The 18348-nt window shown below is 36.9% G+C and overlaps 2 protein-coding genes across 2 annotated transcripts in view; both read right to left on the minus strand.

The window, feature by feature from the left end:
- kif20ba (kinesin family member 20Ba) overlaps positions 1–9788 on the minus strand; it is a 49540-nt gene extending 39752 nt beyond the window's left edge. The window contains exons 1-11 of the mRNA XM_052145868.1: positions 9709–9788; positions 9255–9366; positions 9057–9146; positions 8662–8781; positions 8290–8428; positions 6964–7148; positions 3816–3867; positions 3483–3695; positions 2889–3000; positions 270–341; positions 36–182 (exon numbers count right to left, since the gene is read on the minus strand). Of these exons, the coding sequence (XP_052001828.1) occupies positions 36–182; positions 270–341; positions 2889–3000; positions 3483–3695; positions 3816–3867; positions 6964–7148; positions 8290–8428; positions 8662–8781; positions 9057–9146; positions 9255–9362 (1238 nt within the window). The 5' untranslated portion in view covers positions 9363–9366; positions 9709–9788. The remainder of the gene's footprint in view (positions 1–35; positions 183–269; positions 342–2888; positions 3001–3482; positions 3696–3815; positions 3868–6963; positions 7149–8289; positions 8429–8661; positions 8782–9056; positions 9147–9254; positions 9367–9708) is intronic.
- A 451-nt stretch (positions 9789–10239) lies between these two features.
- LOC127657235 (ankyrin repeat domain-containing protein 1-like) lies at positions 10240–16569 on the minus strand. The gene is made up of 9 exons (XM_052145934.1): positions 16412–16569; positions 14993–15163; positions 14782–14907; positions 13561–13668; positions 13320–13418; positions 13086–13184; positions 12788–12886; positions 12509–12607; positions 10240–10796 (listed from the first exon to the last, which is right to left on the minus strand). Exons 1-9 carry the CDS (start codon positions 16436–16438, stop codon positions 10668–10670), a joined length of 957 nt encoding a protein of 318 aa, XP_052001894.1. The 5' UTR covers positions 16439–16569; the 3' UTR covers positions 10240–10667.
- Between the last annotated feature and the right edge of the window lie 1779 nt (positions 16570–18348).

An 18348-nucleotide genomic window follows, 5' to 3' on the forward strand; every position in this document is an offset into this window, starting at 1 on the left:
AAGAGAGAATGAGAGAATGTGAAAAGTATTTATACCTGGCTTGCTGGTTATTTCTCAGTGCATTAATGCATTTTCCCAGGCTGAGCAGTGAGGTGTTGATGTTTCCTGCTTCTTTCAAACGATCACCTTTATTCTGGGTCTTGGCACAGCGTTCCGATCCGGCCAGATCACACAGAGCCAGCCTGGAACCAGAGCGCATGCTTTAAAACTTAATTCTTAAATACAACACAAACACTGCAGAGAGCTCAGATCAGGACACACAAACTCACTCGCTGACTGACTCCACTCTGGGTATTCCAACAACATCCACTTTCAGGATCCGGACAGAAAAAATACTGTGGCTAAAAATTTAAAATAAGCAAGAAAGAAAGACATTAAATCAGTAAAAGAAACAGACATAGGCCATGTTCACACAAGCAGAACAAATCTGATCTTTTGGATGCAGTCACTCAAATCCCTTTAGGTTTTTGTAGTCGGAACATGACAAATACACATTCAATACGATTTTTACAAGCATCATCCATACCACATTCGTAGGTGGTTTAGAATCCAATTAAAATATATCTGAATGGTCAGATCGGATTTCATGTGGGGGGTTTTCGTCATTTGCTGTATGCGGTGGTTGTTATACGTCAGGTTTATCAAAGAGAAAACAATGCGCTCCAGACAGCATATTTAATGCCTTCACAGGGCATTTTGAATTCAATACAATAATAATGACCATGCAGTAGGATTGTTACAAACAGAATTTTCAATATAAACGACTTCAAAAGTGAAAAAATCTGTTTTATTACACATTTCAGCCCTACAAAACTCTCAAAGTGGAAGGTAAACAGGGCAAAGAGATCATCACTTCTAAATGAAACCATACTACCGATATGTTCATTTATATGTTACAGGGTACACAAAGCACTGCAAACCTCTTATAATAAAATAGACATTGGCTTAACTTACCCAAAGAGATGCACTAAAGTACAGTAACCCATACCAATTGCGAGAAACAACAACGAGATAAAGTATTAAACATCACGTGAATACAGGACACTAGAGCATTTTGAGGGTATCATCACAGGACACACGGGTCGTCTTTCACCGTCCAACCTTTTTATTATTTAATACGGGACACAAAGCCGTCAATACGGGGTGTTTCACTCTCTGCTAAAATACAGGACTCCAAGATAAAATGCGTCCTGTATGAGACATCGTAATTTTGGCCAAAATACAGGAAGTCCCAGCTAAAACGGGCAACAACAACACTAGCAGCAACAAATACTGCATATGCCACCCCTCACATTTTTAAGCCTTTGTCTATGAAGAATGTTCATATTTGGATACTGCCCTCATGAATAAAATAATAAATGGTAAAACATCCATCGCTAACATTTTGAAGCTTGCTGCATTACCATGACAACTAATGTGAATGTGATAGTAAACGCCACTGTAGTCTGAACAGAACAAAATCTGACCTGGCCACGTATAACTTACAATTTGAACAGTCACTCAATTTTTTTTGTGAACAAATTGAGAAAAAAAAAAAAAAAAAAAAAACAATTCCTGAAGTGTGAACAAAGCCATACAGGCCCTGCTTCCACCAGGTATTAAGATGCATTTCGGGTGATCCGATCACATGAGGTCAGACCTAAATACAGGTCTAAACCATTTTGTGATTGGACCACAAAAAATAAAAATGTGGTCAGAAATGCATGTGACCACATCACATTTGAGGTCTAAATGCTAATCCGTCTTGTATGCGTCCCGGCAGCATTGAAGCACCAATTACGAGCTACTTTTAACCATCCGATCGGAAAATGTAAAAAAGTAGAGCATACACAATCGCGAGAGCTTCATGGATCTTCTTTACTGTATCTGATAGCAAATTACAAGAACGAACACCTGAGCTCCTTTAATGCAGGTAATTCACTAAAATAACGGATATTTTTCCGTTTGTGCTTAGTTTAAATTATGCTGCATCTGGGAGAAACAGCACAGTGTTTTTTTGTGCTTTCTTTGTCTTTAATTTGTTGCGCTTAATTATCATGCAGTAACACACTGGAACAATGATCGATCGATGCATGTCGTCATGAAACAGGGAATCTCCCCTTCAAATCTGAACACAAGTGGTCACAAGAGACGCATTTAAATGACACGGTGTAAACAGCGATATGTCTCACCTCAACACGTGATCAGATCACTCGAGATTCAAAGTAATTCGGGTGGAAATGGGGCCACAGAATCCACTCAGTACAACTAATGCAACTTTCAAGTTAAAGGGATAGTTCACCCAAAAAGGAACTCATCATTTACAGAACAAAAACAAAGATTTTTAGAAAAAATGTCTGTAGGTCCAAATAACGCAAGTGCTTTCAGAACTTTGAAAGTCCAAAAAGCATATAACGGCAGCATAAAATTAATCAATATGACTCCAGTAGTTAAATCCAAATCTTTAGAAGCGATATGATAGGTGTGGGTGAGAAACAGATCAATATTGAAGTCATTTTTTACAATAAATTTCCACTTTCACAGTCTTTTGTTTTTGGCTATTTAGATTCTTTGTGCATATAGCCAGCTACTGGGTAAGAAGGAGAATTTACATTAAAAAAAAGGAAGTGATCAGTTTCTAAAACACACCTATCATATTGCTTCTGAAAACATGGATATAACCTCTGGAGTAATATTAATTACTTTTATGCTGGCTTTATATGCTTTTTGGACCTTCAAAGCTCTGAACACCATTATTTGTATTGTAAGGACCTAGAGAACTGAGATATTCTAAAACAACTGCCTAACTCAGAAGTACAGTAGGAGCTTCCCAAGTGCTTTAAGGCATCATGATGTCAAACAATCTTAAACAACAGGAAATTACAGAGTTCAAAGTAGTGCATGTTTACCTCCTGCTGGAGAGCAGGTTGAGTTTAGTGCTGGAAATACTTTGGTTCCTTTTGCCCACTTTCATCACTTTAAAGGCTTCATCAGCACTGCTCACCTGCACCCATTTCAGATCTGTAAAACCAACCAATCATTAACTGTTGGGAGATAATCACCATTCAAAGATGGAAATGCATTTTTTTATTATTGTTTTCTAGCACCCACAACTGGCCAAATTTAGCCATTACACACTCATTTCTGAAATGACTTAAATCCCTACAAACCACTCTGATAATTACAAATGAACACTGAAAATGTTCTTTGGATTGATTAACAAAAGAAAGTATATACAAACAAAAGAAGTTATATATATATAGCTTCTTGTAAGGCTGAGGCATTTCCACCTCAGCCTTACAAGTTGCAATGACCTTGGCTTTCAATTCAATATTGTGACCAAAAAAATAAAAAGTCTCTTACTAAAAGTTTGCAAACTTTATTATACCAGAGTTAACTCTTTGCTTGTTTACACCATTTTGATAACAATACTCTACAGACTTTCTCTGAGATTTCATGACTGGATAAACAGGATGGTATTGAAATTGCCAGTGTTCCTTCACCTTTGATGAATGTGTTTCCTTTGACGTCCTGACAAAGGCGGAGGTTGATTCTCCGTGAGGCATTGCTGGGAGGTTGTTCTAGCAAGTCATGAATGTTTTCATTGTAGATCTCACAGAAAGAGACCCATACAGAAAACTTAGTGTGAACATTCATATCCAAATCCAAACTTCTCTCATTCACCGTGGTGCTGATTTCACAGAAGGCAGAACCATCTGGCAAACAACAAAATGTTTATTTGTCAGCTCAAAAAAAAATTTTTTTTTTAAATTTAATAAATTACGGCCAAAGATAATACAAGAGATGGTTATGTTCACTAAGATTTATTTTTTTACCTTCAAGATCAGACTTTAAGCTCTGGCAAGACGTATTTTTGGAAGAATCAGTCTAAAGAGAAGATAAAATGATAGATTCATTCAAATGAAAAAAGAATGTTAAACTTACTAAAAGGAGAATCTTTGGAGAGTCTGAGGTCTGTTTCTATGTTAGTAGAACTCTCTCTTAGACTCTGCTTACACCTGGTTTTAAAGGGATAGTTTACCCCAAAATTAAAATTCTCTCATCATTTACTCACCCTCATGTCATCCAAGATGAGTATGAATTTTTTTTTTCATTCTGCTGAACACAAACAGATATTTTTAGAATATCTCAGCTCTGTAGGTCCATACAATTGCAAGTGAATTGTGAGTAGGCCTTTCCAAAAAGGACATAAAGACAGCATAAAAGTAATCCATATATATGTATGTATATTTTTTAATAATGTACTGCATGATCCAAATAATTTATTAAGGACTTTATTCATATTTTAATAATATTTGCAATTTAACAAAAACAAATTATGAATTTTTATGAATTGCTGTTAAATATCCATCTAAAATTTTTATACTGAATATTATCCCCACTTCAAACTCATATTGGTCAGGGGTCCCTAAAATAGTTGTGCCTGGGGCCCAAAATTTGGTGCTACGCCCCTGTCGATTACAATATGTAGTGCTTGACCTATGCTCAGAGCACTAGATGGCACTATAGGAAGTGCAATCGAGCTTGAAATCATGATCGCCAAGTAGAATGCTGTCAAGATCTACAGTGAAAAAGTAGTTTCATTTTGGCCTGTTCTCACCCAAAACCAACTGGATCACTCCAGAAGACATTGATTAAACCACTGGAATCTGATGGATTATGTTTATGCTGACATTATCTGCTTTTTGGAGCTTCAAAAGGCCCGATCACCATTCACTTGCATTGTATGGACCTACAGAGCTGAGATACTCTACTAAAATCTTTGTTTGTGTTCCGCAGAACAAAGAAAGTCATACACAGCTGGGATGGCATGAGGGTGAGTAGATAAGAGAATTAAAATTTTTACTAACCCTTTAACCTTTTAAGATGCGTCTTGGGTGATCCCATCACAAGTGGTCAGGCAAGTCATCGCTGTTTACACCTGGTTGCTTAAATGCATCTCTTATGACCATTTGCGTTCAGATTTCGAGGGCAGGGTCTCTGATTTCATGACAACATACATCATCACTACATCAGACAATCATTGTCAACGTGTTTCTACATTAGGGCTACACAATTAATCAAAAACTAATCGCGATTACGGCTGCCACGATTATGTAATCGTGAAAATTGACAATTAAAGCGTTCAATTTAAGTCTGCTCCTGTTGCGTCAATGGTTTCTATTTACAACTTATTTTTGCAGCAGTTGAGTATTCTAAAATCACAAACATGTCCGTTGGGCAATGAAATGGCAATGGCCAATCAGAGCCGCTTAGATTATTCCTCGGTCCTATTTGTAATGACAACTGATACTAATATGCGAGTTTTAAACCATCTGAATGCCCAGATGCTTGCTTTATGTTCTTGCTCTGTTTGCACAGCACACGAAAATGAATACTGAAGAAACATTACCTGACACTTGAAAAGAAGCTGTAGAACAAGACCGAAAATAACTTTGTAATTATTTTGGAATAATTGCATATTGTACCGCTCGCTTTGAATGTAGATGTTAAATACACTGCAAATGAGCAACACGACAAAACTAAAATGATCCTGTTCAAATCAAGGCACAGATGCGATGTAAATAATTGATTTATTATGCTGATTAGACAGCAACAGGACAGTGTAAACCTGCAGTGAGTGACAACAGTCATTGTAATGGGAGAGTTTGTCGCGTTGCTCAATTTCTGTGTACAATTTATAAAAAATGTAATAAGTTTTGTTTTTAATGTTAATATGTAGGCCAATGTGAATTTAATTTGTACAAAATAGCACTAAAATAATTCAGCTTAACTGTTCTAAGTGTTTTGGAGGTGTAGTCAACATAAAGAATATGGCATGAACAGCATATTTCAGGAATCACCGTAATTGTTATTGCGTCTGCTCTAATAAGACCCATTTGCCACACAGCTGTAATTGGTAGATTTAACATTTTCACGAATCGCACAAACTCAGATTGCAAATGACTGTTTTTAATTGCAACCACTGAGGTGAAAAATGATCTGACGATGATCTTACATGAACAAGATCACCATTGAAGATCTAACGGGATGAATGGTCCCCTGTCTAGTCACCTAATGGCTTACTGAACGCAGTAACTTGGTCGATTTAAATCAGCTGTTAATAAGTTTGAATATTGAATATGCCATATTATTTACTGTACGTGGACTAATAATTTAACCAGAAATGTAGCAATAATTCAATTTATTCTATACCACAGATATCGATTTACAATAATTTTCATTTGCCTTACCTTAACAAACATTATTACAATATAAAATACAATATAATCCTTAAGATGCTTAAAAGCTCATATCCACCATTGAAATCTGCTACTCTGAAGAACCACACGGTTGCTTACTTTGTGATGTCACAGTAATTACAATTTTTAACCAACATTAATAATCACCATTACAATATCAAGAGCAATAATCAACAATTATGATTTATGCTATAATGGTGCAGCCCTATTCTACATAATAATAAAATGCAAAAAAGACAAGAAAACTGCCCATTGTTTCTCCCAGATGCAGTTGAAATTGAATCTAACTACAAACACAACACATCAAGAAGATTATCGTACTCCATTATTTTAGTGGAGTACCTGTATTAATGGAGACTCAGAAGTGCATGTTGATTTCAGACACACTCAAGAAGTTTCGTAAAGTTCTTGTGCAGGTTTGCACCTATTCGCATTTTCCGATCAGATGGTTATTTACTTTAAAACCTGCATGATACCGACTAAGTTTAAAACTCATGATTTTGCACAGCGGTTGATAGACAGGTGAGGGGTGGTGCTTTGCTGCTCTCCAGTACACATCAGGATGGACCTAACCCTAAACCTCAAATGCGATGTGGACACATGTTTTTTTTTTTTAGACAACCTCCATTTGTTTTTTGTGATCGGGTCCCGAAATGCTTATTAATTCCAGGTGTATAAAGGGTTTTAGAAGAGTCTGAGGTTTGTTTCCATGTTACAGTACCTCTTTGAGGAGCCTGAGGAGGTTGCGCTTGCTAGCTGCTTCCTCATTTTGCTGCTCTTTGGTGAGTCTGATGAAATCACGGCATCTCTGTGGTTTCAGGCACATCTGGTTAAAGACACGACCCTCCAAACTGCTAAAGATCATGTTGAGGGAACGAGGTAGGATGCCTGGATCAATATCTGGACCTGCGGCATAAGCAGACGGAACTGTCAGGCCATAACACTTAAAAGGAATAGTTCACCCAAAATTGATAGCTCATGATTTACTCACCTTTAAGCCATCCCAGATGTGTATGTCTTTCCTTCTTCAGCAAAACCCAAATGAAGATTTTTATAAGCACATTTCAGCTCTGTATGTCCATACAATGAAAGTGAATAGTGCTAGCTTGATGGTCCAAAAGGCATATTTAGGCAGCATAAAAGTAATCTACATGACTTCAGTGGATCAATGAATGTCTTCTGAAGCAAATCGATAGGTTTGTGTTAGAAACAAATTGATAATTAAAACATTTTAACCATAAATCGTTACTTCCTTCCAGCACTCGGAAACTGTTTGAAATGACTCTCGCTTGACAGTCCGTCTTCTCACGTTAACGCACCATCACACTTACGTCACATGACAGCACAGTGATGCATCCACTGCTAGCAGGAAGCATTTTTTAAAAAGTTAATTAAGTTTTAAATAGCGATGTATTTTTTACACAAACCTATCCATTTGTTTCAGAAGACATTCATTGACTGCCTGAGTCATGTGGATTACTTTTTTGCTGCCTAAATATGCCTTTTGCACTGTCATACAGCCAGCAGCCTGATGGCACACATTCACTTGCATTGTATGGAAATACAGAGCTGAAATGTGTTTATAAAAAATCTTAACTTTAGTTCTGCTGTTGAAAAAAAAAAGACATGCATATCTGGGATGGCTTAAAGGTGAGTCAATCATGAGAGATTTTTCATTTTTGGGTGAACTATTCCTTTAAATTTTTATATTTTGTTCTGGTGAGCAGTCTAAAAACATTCATTATTATTCCAATTCCGTTTGGTGCAATTAGTGGCACAGAAATTAAACAAAGCAGCTTTAAGTCAAATGAAAAGAGATTGGTAGATTTCACGCCCACTATTGTGCTGCTGTAGCAACAGAAACTCACACCTGAAGGACAAAAGCAGTTTCATGGGCACTCCAGCACAGATGGGAATGTATTCCTATACCCAATGGACTACTACACTTCCATCTCTCTTTCTCTCACTCACTTCATATCTTGATTAGTTCAGAGTATAGGTATTCAATAAAAGCAAACATTTTAAGATATAAACAAAGCACACAAACCTAAAAAAGTGAAGGTCTTCCCAGCATTGGTGACACCATAGGTAAAGACCAAAGAATTCTGTCCCTCCAGCACATCCATCACAAGACTCTTCACTGTTCCATCAAACATCTCCTTCTGTGTAGTTTCTGGACCGAAAACCTAAAAACACAGTTAAATATTCAAATACACTTTTCTTTTTTTTGCAAAAAATAATGTCTCACATTAGATAAAGTTATAGCCTTGTGCTTATATGACCAAGACAGAGCACGACATTTGATCTCAAAAATTGTTTTTCCTAAAGTTAAAGCACTCTTGGGTCATCAAATAGGGAAAATGAGTGGCTCACATCATCAGTCACTAAATAAACGGTGTGTGTTGGTGGGTCAGCTTACCTGAGAGAACTGGAAACGCTGAGCTGTAACTGGCACAGATTTGTCACTGAGTCTGGCAGAGAGAGATGACTGCGGCCCTTTCAGAAGCACAGTTTCTGGTGGCTGAATGGCCACGCAGTCCTTCAGAAAGACAGAAGAGGTACAGCTATCTAAATAAAATTATCAAATAAACACTGATGCACAGGGAGTGATTTTATGATTTTTCAGCTTGTTTTTCAGACAGTTCATCAGTATCCAAATCACAAACACATATGATGGCAAGTAGCTATAGGAAAAACATTTCTCAGGGAACAAGGGTCCAGTTTTACATGAGGTTCTGCACCCCATTAGATGAGAGTGAGTGCTTATATGTTTGCAACATCTCTGAACCATTTCCCCTTATTTATTGTATTTACCTGTGATTCTCCATTCTCAGTCTCAGCTCCTGAAAATGGTCTTATCCTAAGATACACCTTCAAATGTTCCTTCTCAAGATCAGTTGGATCCTTCAAAACAAAACCATTCTGTTGATAATTTAAGAAACTGTACTTTATGTAAAAAGCATACAGTGCAATTTATGTGTTCATATTGTCATGACTAACAGCTCAGCTTACCTGGAAATCTGAATGCTCACTAAATTCTGACGACAGATTTCTCCTTAAATCTTCGACACGTATCTTCTTCGGTCTTGTAATTTCATCCTTAAGCCCTGATTCCATCATCCTGCTATTAAGCAATACAAAATCATAAAGATAAAATTAAAAAGGAAATAAAACGGTGCGAATAACACCTGATACAGACATAAAAGCTCATGAAACATCAGTTGGCTATGCAATCCTTTTGCATTTGAATAAGCTTGTTTATTTATTTTAATGTTTAAAATCGATTGTGTCGTTTTATAGACATTTTAGCAATAATACACAAACAATACAGATATTTTACAGACAGATTTGGTTGAATTTTGACATCACGACACTCCTAAATTCAACCTTAGATCTTAACTGAATAAAGACGACAAATGAGGACAACAACATTACGCGTTAAAACAAGTTAATTTAGTTGACTTACAGGGCTGTCAGTGGTTAAACAGGGCTGCGTGTCGAACTAAATTAAGTTTCGATGCTAGGTTTTATTTGTTTTGATTCTTCTCTCAAACTGTCGCGCGTACTTATTTTCAAATCCCACCAATCGGAAGAGCGAGAACAACGGCAAAGGCTGCTGGGAGCGCGCGTTTGTTAACGTCATAGTGGCACTGGAAGATACGCAGTAAGAATGCTCAGAATTCAAAAGGTTTATTTTTTTATTTGGTTGTAGAGTGGTTATTCCATTGCCTATGTTTGTGGTTTTATTGTCTCTCTTTGCTGTTTTTTAATATCAAATTTAAATCAAATGTATAATTTGTTAAGGGGGAAATATTCAAGGACTACAAACCACACACACTTATTCACTTTTAATACTTTAATCGCATACAAATTACAGTTATTCACAATTAAATTTAAGTGCTCAAAAGAAGAAAAAAACACAGTTTGTCTTATAATATTTCACCAATGCACATCCATGTACCTGGTTCCAGAGTGTTTCTCAATTTAAGTCCATAAATACAAAACAAAAACTATAATACTATCTGTCATAATAAACTTCTCAAGCCCTCATTCACATTCTGTTCTGTACATTAATGATTCGGTGTCCGATCTGTCATGACATTTGCAACACAAAGCCTCTCAGTTGATTAAACACAGCCATGGACATTAAAATGCATTCACTTAAGTTTAAAGTCAATAAAAATAATGTTAAATAAATACACTGATCCAACACACAACCAATGTTGGTACATGTGTTTGTGCCACTCGCTGAGGATTCCATTCTCTCATGATCTTAATAACAGGGAAAGTAATATTTACACATATCAATGTAACAGACACTCTATTGCCAGCAATTAGCGTCATCATTGCCATTATCTGCCATAATCTAAATTGCAAAGCTCTGCTCAGTCTTTACATTTTAAAAGGAAGGAAGGAGGGAACTTTTTATGAAACTTGATCAGCAGGATGGATGTTAAAATTGTGTTCAATTGGCTTTGGTGTTGCCTCCTCATTCAGGATATTTTTCACTCCTTTTTGCCATGAAAGCAGAGTCTCTATTGGTGTCTTTCCATCCTGTAAAAGATGAATTAAATAAGTTTAAGATAATTTAATATATATATATATATATATATATATATATATATATATATATATATATATATATATATATATATATATATATATATACGTCACCTTCCTAAAATAATTGCCTAAGTCATTTTTTGACAAAAATGATTTTTTTGCATAAGTCATCTCCTCATGATGCTGGCCACCTTTGGTAAAATCGCCCACATCCTCAGTTGAACAGATCATGCAATTCTACCCCTATAGTATAATGGCCTATGTCAAGTGTGTGACTTAGGCCGTTTTATTTTGCCTAAGTCAAAAGGCAATGAGACAATTTTACAAGTTTTTTAAGATGGCAGGTGCATCAAGAAGATGGAAAAGCTACTCATGCCTCCTCAGAATGATGTTTAGTTTGTTTGTTAGTGTTTTATTGTTGACAGAGTTGTCAATTTAAAATTGCCTAAGTAACAAAGGCATGTTCAAAAATCTGCCTAAGTCATTTATTCCCGTTACGTTACATAATTGACATGCATTGTTATTAGTATGTCAATAGTCATCTTATGCCATAACCTTTTTGAGTGACATTATCAATAAATATCATATATTCAATTATTGGTTCAGTGTTTTGTGTTTTCTGAGAAAAGTGAAAAAATGACTTAGGCAATTATTTTAGGAATATATATATATATATATATATATATATATATATTCATTAATAAGGCTTCATTCATAATACTTATGCATCTGAAACATCAAGGGTCATAGTATGAGACAATTCTTTCCTTTTTGTTTAAAGGGCACCTATTACGCCCCTTTTCACAAGATGTAATTTAAATCTGGTGTCCATAGAATGTGTCTGTGAAATTTCAGCTCAAAATACCTTATAGATAATGTATTATACCATGTTGAAAATGCCAATTTTTGGGTGGGAATAAAAACAAGCTGTTTTTGTGTGTCTTAAAATGCAAATGTGCTGCTGCTCCCCGTCCTTATACAGAATAGGGCAGAGTTTTGACATCTCTGCTTTGGATAACTAGAAATCATAACCAATATAACTGACAGCGTAAATAGTGGTGTTCGGCCCTATATGTTTGAACCGGAGTCAGACACTGATGAGGGTGAGACTCTGTCAGCAGAGTTCTCAACAACTTTGAGAAAGAAACAGGAAGTTTACGAATGGTTATTTGTATTTGATTTTTTTCAGCAGTTTTGCAATGATGAATGAGCAACACACACACACACACACACACACACACACAAATACTGTTACAACGTTCGCTATGTGCTATAACGAAACAACACACACAAACAAACATGTCTGACGACAGTGTCTGTCAACAGTAGTGGGCAGGGCCTGTACAATGTGACGTCACTTTGTACAGAATCTGCAAACGGCTGGTTCTGAGACAGTGCTGATGATTAATGGGGATAAAAAAAAAAAAGGACTGGGTGGATTTTTATCAATATAGGGTGGTTGTGTACACACACTGTCAACACACATTTATGTTCAAACACCATGTAAAAGTGAATTTAGCATAATAGGTCCCCTTTAAAATGAAGATTTAAAATAATATACAAGCATTTCATTACTTTTTGCATATCTCGCTTTTTAAAGCAAGTAATTTCTGCGCTACTAGTGCCATCAATTGAAACTGCAAAAATAAACTTCGTTTTTAAACTTCAAAAACAAGGGCTGCATGTACCCTGACTGGACTTACATTATTTTTGGCATTAAGACTGGATCCATACATCATCAGCAGTCTTATCATTTTAAATCTATTGATCCTCACAGCATCGTGCATGGGTGTGTCTCCATCCTATACAAACACAGAGCATTCACATTATTAGAGAGATGAAAACAACAAGTGGGACAGTGGACTAATCCTGCATATGCTACTAAGTGTTAAAATCATGCAAATTCACAGACAGTCATTTTCACATTTGTGATGATATGATACAAAAAAAATATTTGAATGAAGTGCAAACTGGTTTCTCACCCTGTCTTTAGTATTTACATCAGCTCCGCAGTGAATAAGATGCTCGGCACACTCGTAATGTCCCGTCCGAACTGCAACATGAAGGGGAGTGCTACTTAGCTGCAGATACACAACAAAGACAAGTTAGTGTGCTAAATGTATTGCCAGATCAGTGGTCAGTGGGAACATGAAAAAACTATGAGCACAACAAGGAAAGTCATGCTCTCTCTTTATTTGCTATGAAAATTTGTACATTTTATTATCAATGTCCACAGACCATCTGGTGTCATGCATAGAGGAACAGCAGCTTTATATATACCTTGTCTCTTGAGTTGAATTTGGGTCCTTCATTAAGTAGCAGCTCCAGTGCAGGCAGGCTTCCACCTCTGCAAGCCCAATGTGCAGCTGTGGCATTTAGCTATAGACATTTTATAATGAAGAATTGTAAATAAGATAAGAAAATTGTGTATTGAAATTACAGCATAAAATAATAAGAGAAGGGATTGTATTCTTGTAGCACTGGTTAGACGGTCACTTCAGCCATCTGTTCTACCTTGTCTTTGTGCTCCATGGATGCTCCACTCTCCAGGAGCTTTTTCATAATCTCTGTGTGACCTTGTGCACAGGCTTTTTGCAAAGCGGAGCACTTAAACTGTGTGTGAGAGAAAAACAGAAAGAAAGAAAAGGAGAGTTTTATTACATGCACATTTGAGGACTTGCAATACTTGTGTTAGCAGCACAAGTGATGGAAAGTGTGACGTGTGTGTGCATGTGTTTGTCTGTGTTACACTCACATGATCACAGGCATTAGGGTCTCCACCATCTGACAAATATTTCTCAACTACAATCAGTTTATTCTCTGTGACAGCCTTTAGAAACAAACCCTGGTCCACTGTCTCAGGCTGAAAAAAAAAATGCAAGCAGGTTATTGACTTATTGTACCACACAATCTGTTAATCGTCCTGCAACATGGAATGCTTTTTGTTGTATGTTAAAAATTAATTATATTTGGATTATTATGTATGCATCTTTTGAGACCTTTTATTAATGGAGAGACTACATTGAGTATTTGTACGTTTTAAAAATGAATTTGTCACACAGCAGGGCCATTTAGTATTTAAACGAGCAAAGACAAAAAGATGAATAAACATGGTGAAAAACTAGTTACAGACCAGTTATAAGGCCTAAGATATACACATTGAGCCTTATTCATGAAACATGAGCAGAAGAAATGTGTGCGTATGCATTCTTATGTAAACTGTTCCATTGAATTAAATAAGGCCCAACATGTCATTCAAATGCTCATATAGCACTTCCGCATTATACGTATAGCAATATAATTAATTAAAGGAATAGCTCACCCAAAAATGTAAGTTCTATCATAATTTGCTCAATATCATGCCATCCCAGATGTTACTTTATTTCTTCTGCAGTACACAAATTAAGATTTCATAGAAGAATACTTCCACTCTGTAGGTCCATACAATGCATGTGAATGGGTTCCAAAATTGTGATGCCCCAGAAAGCAAATAAAGGCAGCATAACAGTAATCAATTAGACTCCAGTGGTTAAATCCATATCTTCAGAAGTTATATGATAGGTGTTCGTGAGAAACAGATCAATATTTAATAATAAGCATGAAGAATGTGACTCATCAAAAACACAAGAAGAATAGTGAGAAAGTTAAAGCAGAGATTGACTGAGCAGGGAGGAGAATTAATAGTAAAAATGTACTAAAATATTGATCTGTTTCTCACCCACACCTATCAAATCGCCTCTGAAGACATTGATATAACCACTGGAGTCATATGGATTACTTTTATGACGACTTTTATGGCACCCATTCACTTGCATTGTATGGACCAAAAGAGCTGATAAATTCTTCTAAAAATCTTCATTTGTTTTCTGCTGAAGACAGAAAGTCATACACATCCAGGATGGCATAAAGGTGAGTAAATGATGAGAGAATTTACATTTTTGGGTGAACTATTTCTTTTAGGAATAAGGTCCCTCACCAGGATATCAGGTTCTGGCTTTTTCTTTGGTTCTGCAATCTTCCTTTCCTTCCTTCTCTTCCTCAGCTCTAGAATGTTGAAGAGGTCTTCAACAGTTTCTAGTTTTAGCTGCCCTGACTGGTCAACCTACGAAAGGGAAGTTAAATAGATGTCAGTGTGCTACTGGGTAACTGTTTGTAAATGTTAAGATATGTCCACTCTCGCAACATACATTGAGTTTGATGTTGTGTTCATTCAGTTTGATGTCATTCTTAGTGGTAGAATTCAGCTCCTGGTGGCCATCCTGCTTCTCCTGAATTATGGTGGTCTCATATTTTCCTGAAGCAAACAGATCTGTACAGGCATCTCCAGCACCCTTGCCGTCCCCTCTCTTCCCAGTGACCTGTGATTGGACATTACATCAGTCAGTCTATATTATTATCTGTTTCTAGGACTGAACAGCCTCCATAGATAAAACAAATGTGGGTGGGGAAGGAGGGTGTTCAGCTGACAAGCATTTGTGTCATCTCTGTTGTTTAAAAAAGGAGGGCATGCCCCTCCAGTTGGGTTATTCTAGACATCCTGGATCCTCCTTAATCATTGACATATATTTAATAACAATATCACACATCCTCCCTCCCTCCCTCTCTCTCTCTCTCTCTCTCTCTCTCTCTTTTTGAGATAGATGTTATCTATCTATCCGTCTGTCCATCCGTCCGTCCGTCCATCTATCATTGTATTTAGTTTCTATCTCTGCTCTGCAAAGGAAACATCTCCCAGTCTTTTCTCTAATAATATGTTAGCAAAAGCATTGGTAGCATGCACTAAAAAAAATAATTGCGTTCTATCCATTTAAATTTGTAAAATGCAAGTTTACTTAATCCATTTGTGTTGGGACTACATTAATAATTTCTGTAGTGTTAATGTACTGTAGCATTGATGAAATGGGATTTCCTTTTCCATGCATGCTTTGCATGGGACTTGATAGGGTAAATGCTAAAATGAAGTGTTATTTTATGTGTTTTTGATTAATATAAAAGGGGAAACTTGTAAGTGTTTAATGTTTTATTATGCTATGTTGAGATTAAGAAGAGTTTCTGTTATACTGGAGTTTTGTGGGTTACGATTATGGTGAAAAGTGGAGCTTGCATTTTGCACATGAAATTGATTGCTCACTGCTTTGAGCAGTTGCTGTACTAACTGTTTCTAAACTACACTCTGTAGTGCTTCCAACCAACATGTATTTCTCATGCTAACATTCATATGTTAGTACATAAAGAAATAAAATATACTTTTTTTTTTTGCTGCATTGACACATCTAATTTTGTTGGGTTTACACAATTCAACCAGGTTCTTTCTAAAGAAATTGTTTTTGTTCATTTTGTTCATAGTCATTTTAAGTTATGAATAGTCAGTTCAAACACATGAAACCACTGTCCTCTAATAAATCAAGGTCAGCAAAATATCTATTTTTTTGAGTGAAGGTTGAGGCATGCTTTTTTTCTGATAGCCTAAACACTTTCAATAAAACTACAACAAAACAAAATAGCATGTCGACATTCAAACGTAGCTGAGACATGATAAGACTAAAGACTCGAGATTCAGAAAAGTAATACCTGCACAGAGTATTGCATGCATCAGAAAAACTTACCAGCTCTTCAAGAAGCAGCAGTCCCATTTCAGAAGTGGAGGTTGTGTCAGTCCTTGTCTCTGCTTCAGGTGCCCGTGTTGCCCTCTGAGGCCAGTGGTAAGGTATTTCGCTCTCTCTCAAATTAAAGCGATTGGTGTGCCTGCTCAGCTCCCTGATGATCTGTGCATCTCCCTTCTATCATCACTCTCATATATATATATATATATATATAGTTCCAGACTCTGACGCGGACCATACACAAAGTTAGATCATATCTCTCGCTCGCTCTCGCTCGCGCTCTCTCTCTCTCTCTCTCTCTCTCTCTCTCTCTCTCTCTCTCTCTCTCTCTCCTGCTACAAAATGCCTGTGGTGCGTGACACCTTCCCGAATCTTTGCGTCGCTCGATGACCACACAATCCAGGAACGCGCGGCTTCCTATCCGGTATGGATGGCGCGGGTCGCGCTTACTATTTGCTAGACTTGTATGGCGGGAACTCCGTGCCGTGGGCAACAGGTGCAGGGCTGTATGACAGCATGGTCTATTCTATGTGTGAGAAAAAGCCATTAAACCTGTGAGGTGGACTTTAGTAAAGTATTCTGTACAGTAGGATAACTTACAGTGCAGTAGGCCTACAATATTTAGGGGTTTCTTCGGTCACTTTTGCTAATGCATTATAAACATTTTAAACCCTTTTTGTGGAAGTCATGAAAAAGTCCACCACATTTCAAATTCTGTATTGAGTTTAAAAGAATTCTGTGATGGAAATGACTCCTTTGCCTTGGTTAGGCTAATTTCATAGCTTACATGCTATCTATTCAAAATACACAAAATTAAATTATTATTACACTTTTTGAATAATTTGTCAAATTATGCTGTAGCTTGAATGCAAATAGCGTCCCTTTAAAATATTCTTCACAGGGGTGATAGTTACCATAATTTTTCTTTGTTTTCCTCAAAAATCACATGTCTTTGGAAAAGGCTAAAACAATAAAATCACATTAAATGGATTTTAAACGTAGCAAAGATAAATTGTAAAGACATGGTTTAAAGTTTCTAAGGCAGTTTTAATGTGATCATTTAACAACAAAAAAAAGTTGAAAAAATGTATGAAGCATATTTCATAGATTACCTGCCAAAAAACCTTTACTTGTCATTTAAACCACTTTTTTTAACAAATTCTCAGTTTATGCATTGCACAAGACTGGCATGCATGACAGGTATGGAAGGTCTTTCCACTCACATGACAATACAGTCTGATGACCATCAGTAATATAGGCTTTTAATAGCCTCATGGTAACGACAGAGTGACGGATTTAAGATACCTCCTCACCTCTTATGGGCAGAGAGAAAAGTCTGTGGATAGATTTAAGCTGATGTCATCTGTCAGTAGGCATGTTTGTGCAGGTGCATGTATCTGCAAGGCACTTGTGCCATTCAAGCGCAAGCTAAACAGGTGCAGAATTGCGCACAAGTGTGATCACTCATACTATCAGTCAGTGATACAGATTAGGTTTACTTGTGGAAGCTCAGCAATTGCAAGATGATTTGTGATTGTTTTGGGGCAGGGTTCTTAATGTCTTCCTTACAAGGAGACACTGTTTGTAGACTTATATCTGAGAGTTATCTAAGGTCATGACTCATGATGAGGACAGAGTGACTAATAAGAAGAGCAGTAGCGGTTTTAGGCACGGGCAAACCGGGCATTCGCCCGGGGCGGCATTTTTTCATGTCACATGGGGGGCGGCACGAGCAGTTATAATAATAATTAAAAAAAAAAAAAAAATCTGCACCGCGAAGCGGTTTTCTACATAGAGGTTTTCTATTATCTATCATAATTCACTGTGTGGGGAATTGGCAAATTGGCGCCCCTGCGTGCTGAGAAGGTGCTGTGTGTGAGAAGAGGAAAGGGGAGGGGGGCGCAGCAGGCAGGGGATAGTTCACCTCTGGGTGACTGACT

The sequence above is a fragment of the Xyrauchen texanus genome, chromosome 16, assembly GCF_025860055.1.
Source record: "Xyrauchen texanus isolate HMW12.3.18 chromosome 16, RBS_HiC_50CHRs, whole genome shotgun sequence".
In the NCBI taxonomy this organism is placed as follows: domain Eukaryota; kingdom Metazoa; phylum Chordata; class Actinopteri; order Cypriniformes; family Catostomidae; genus Xyrauchen; species Xyrauchen texanus.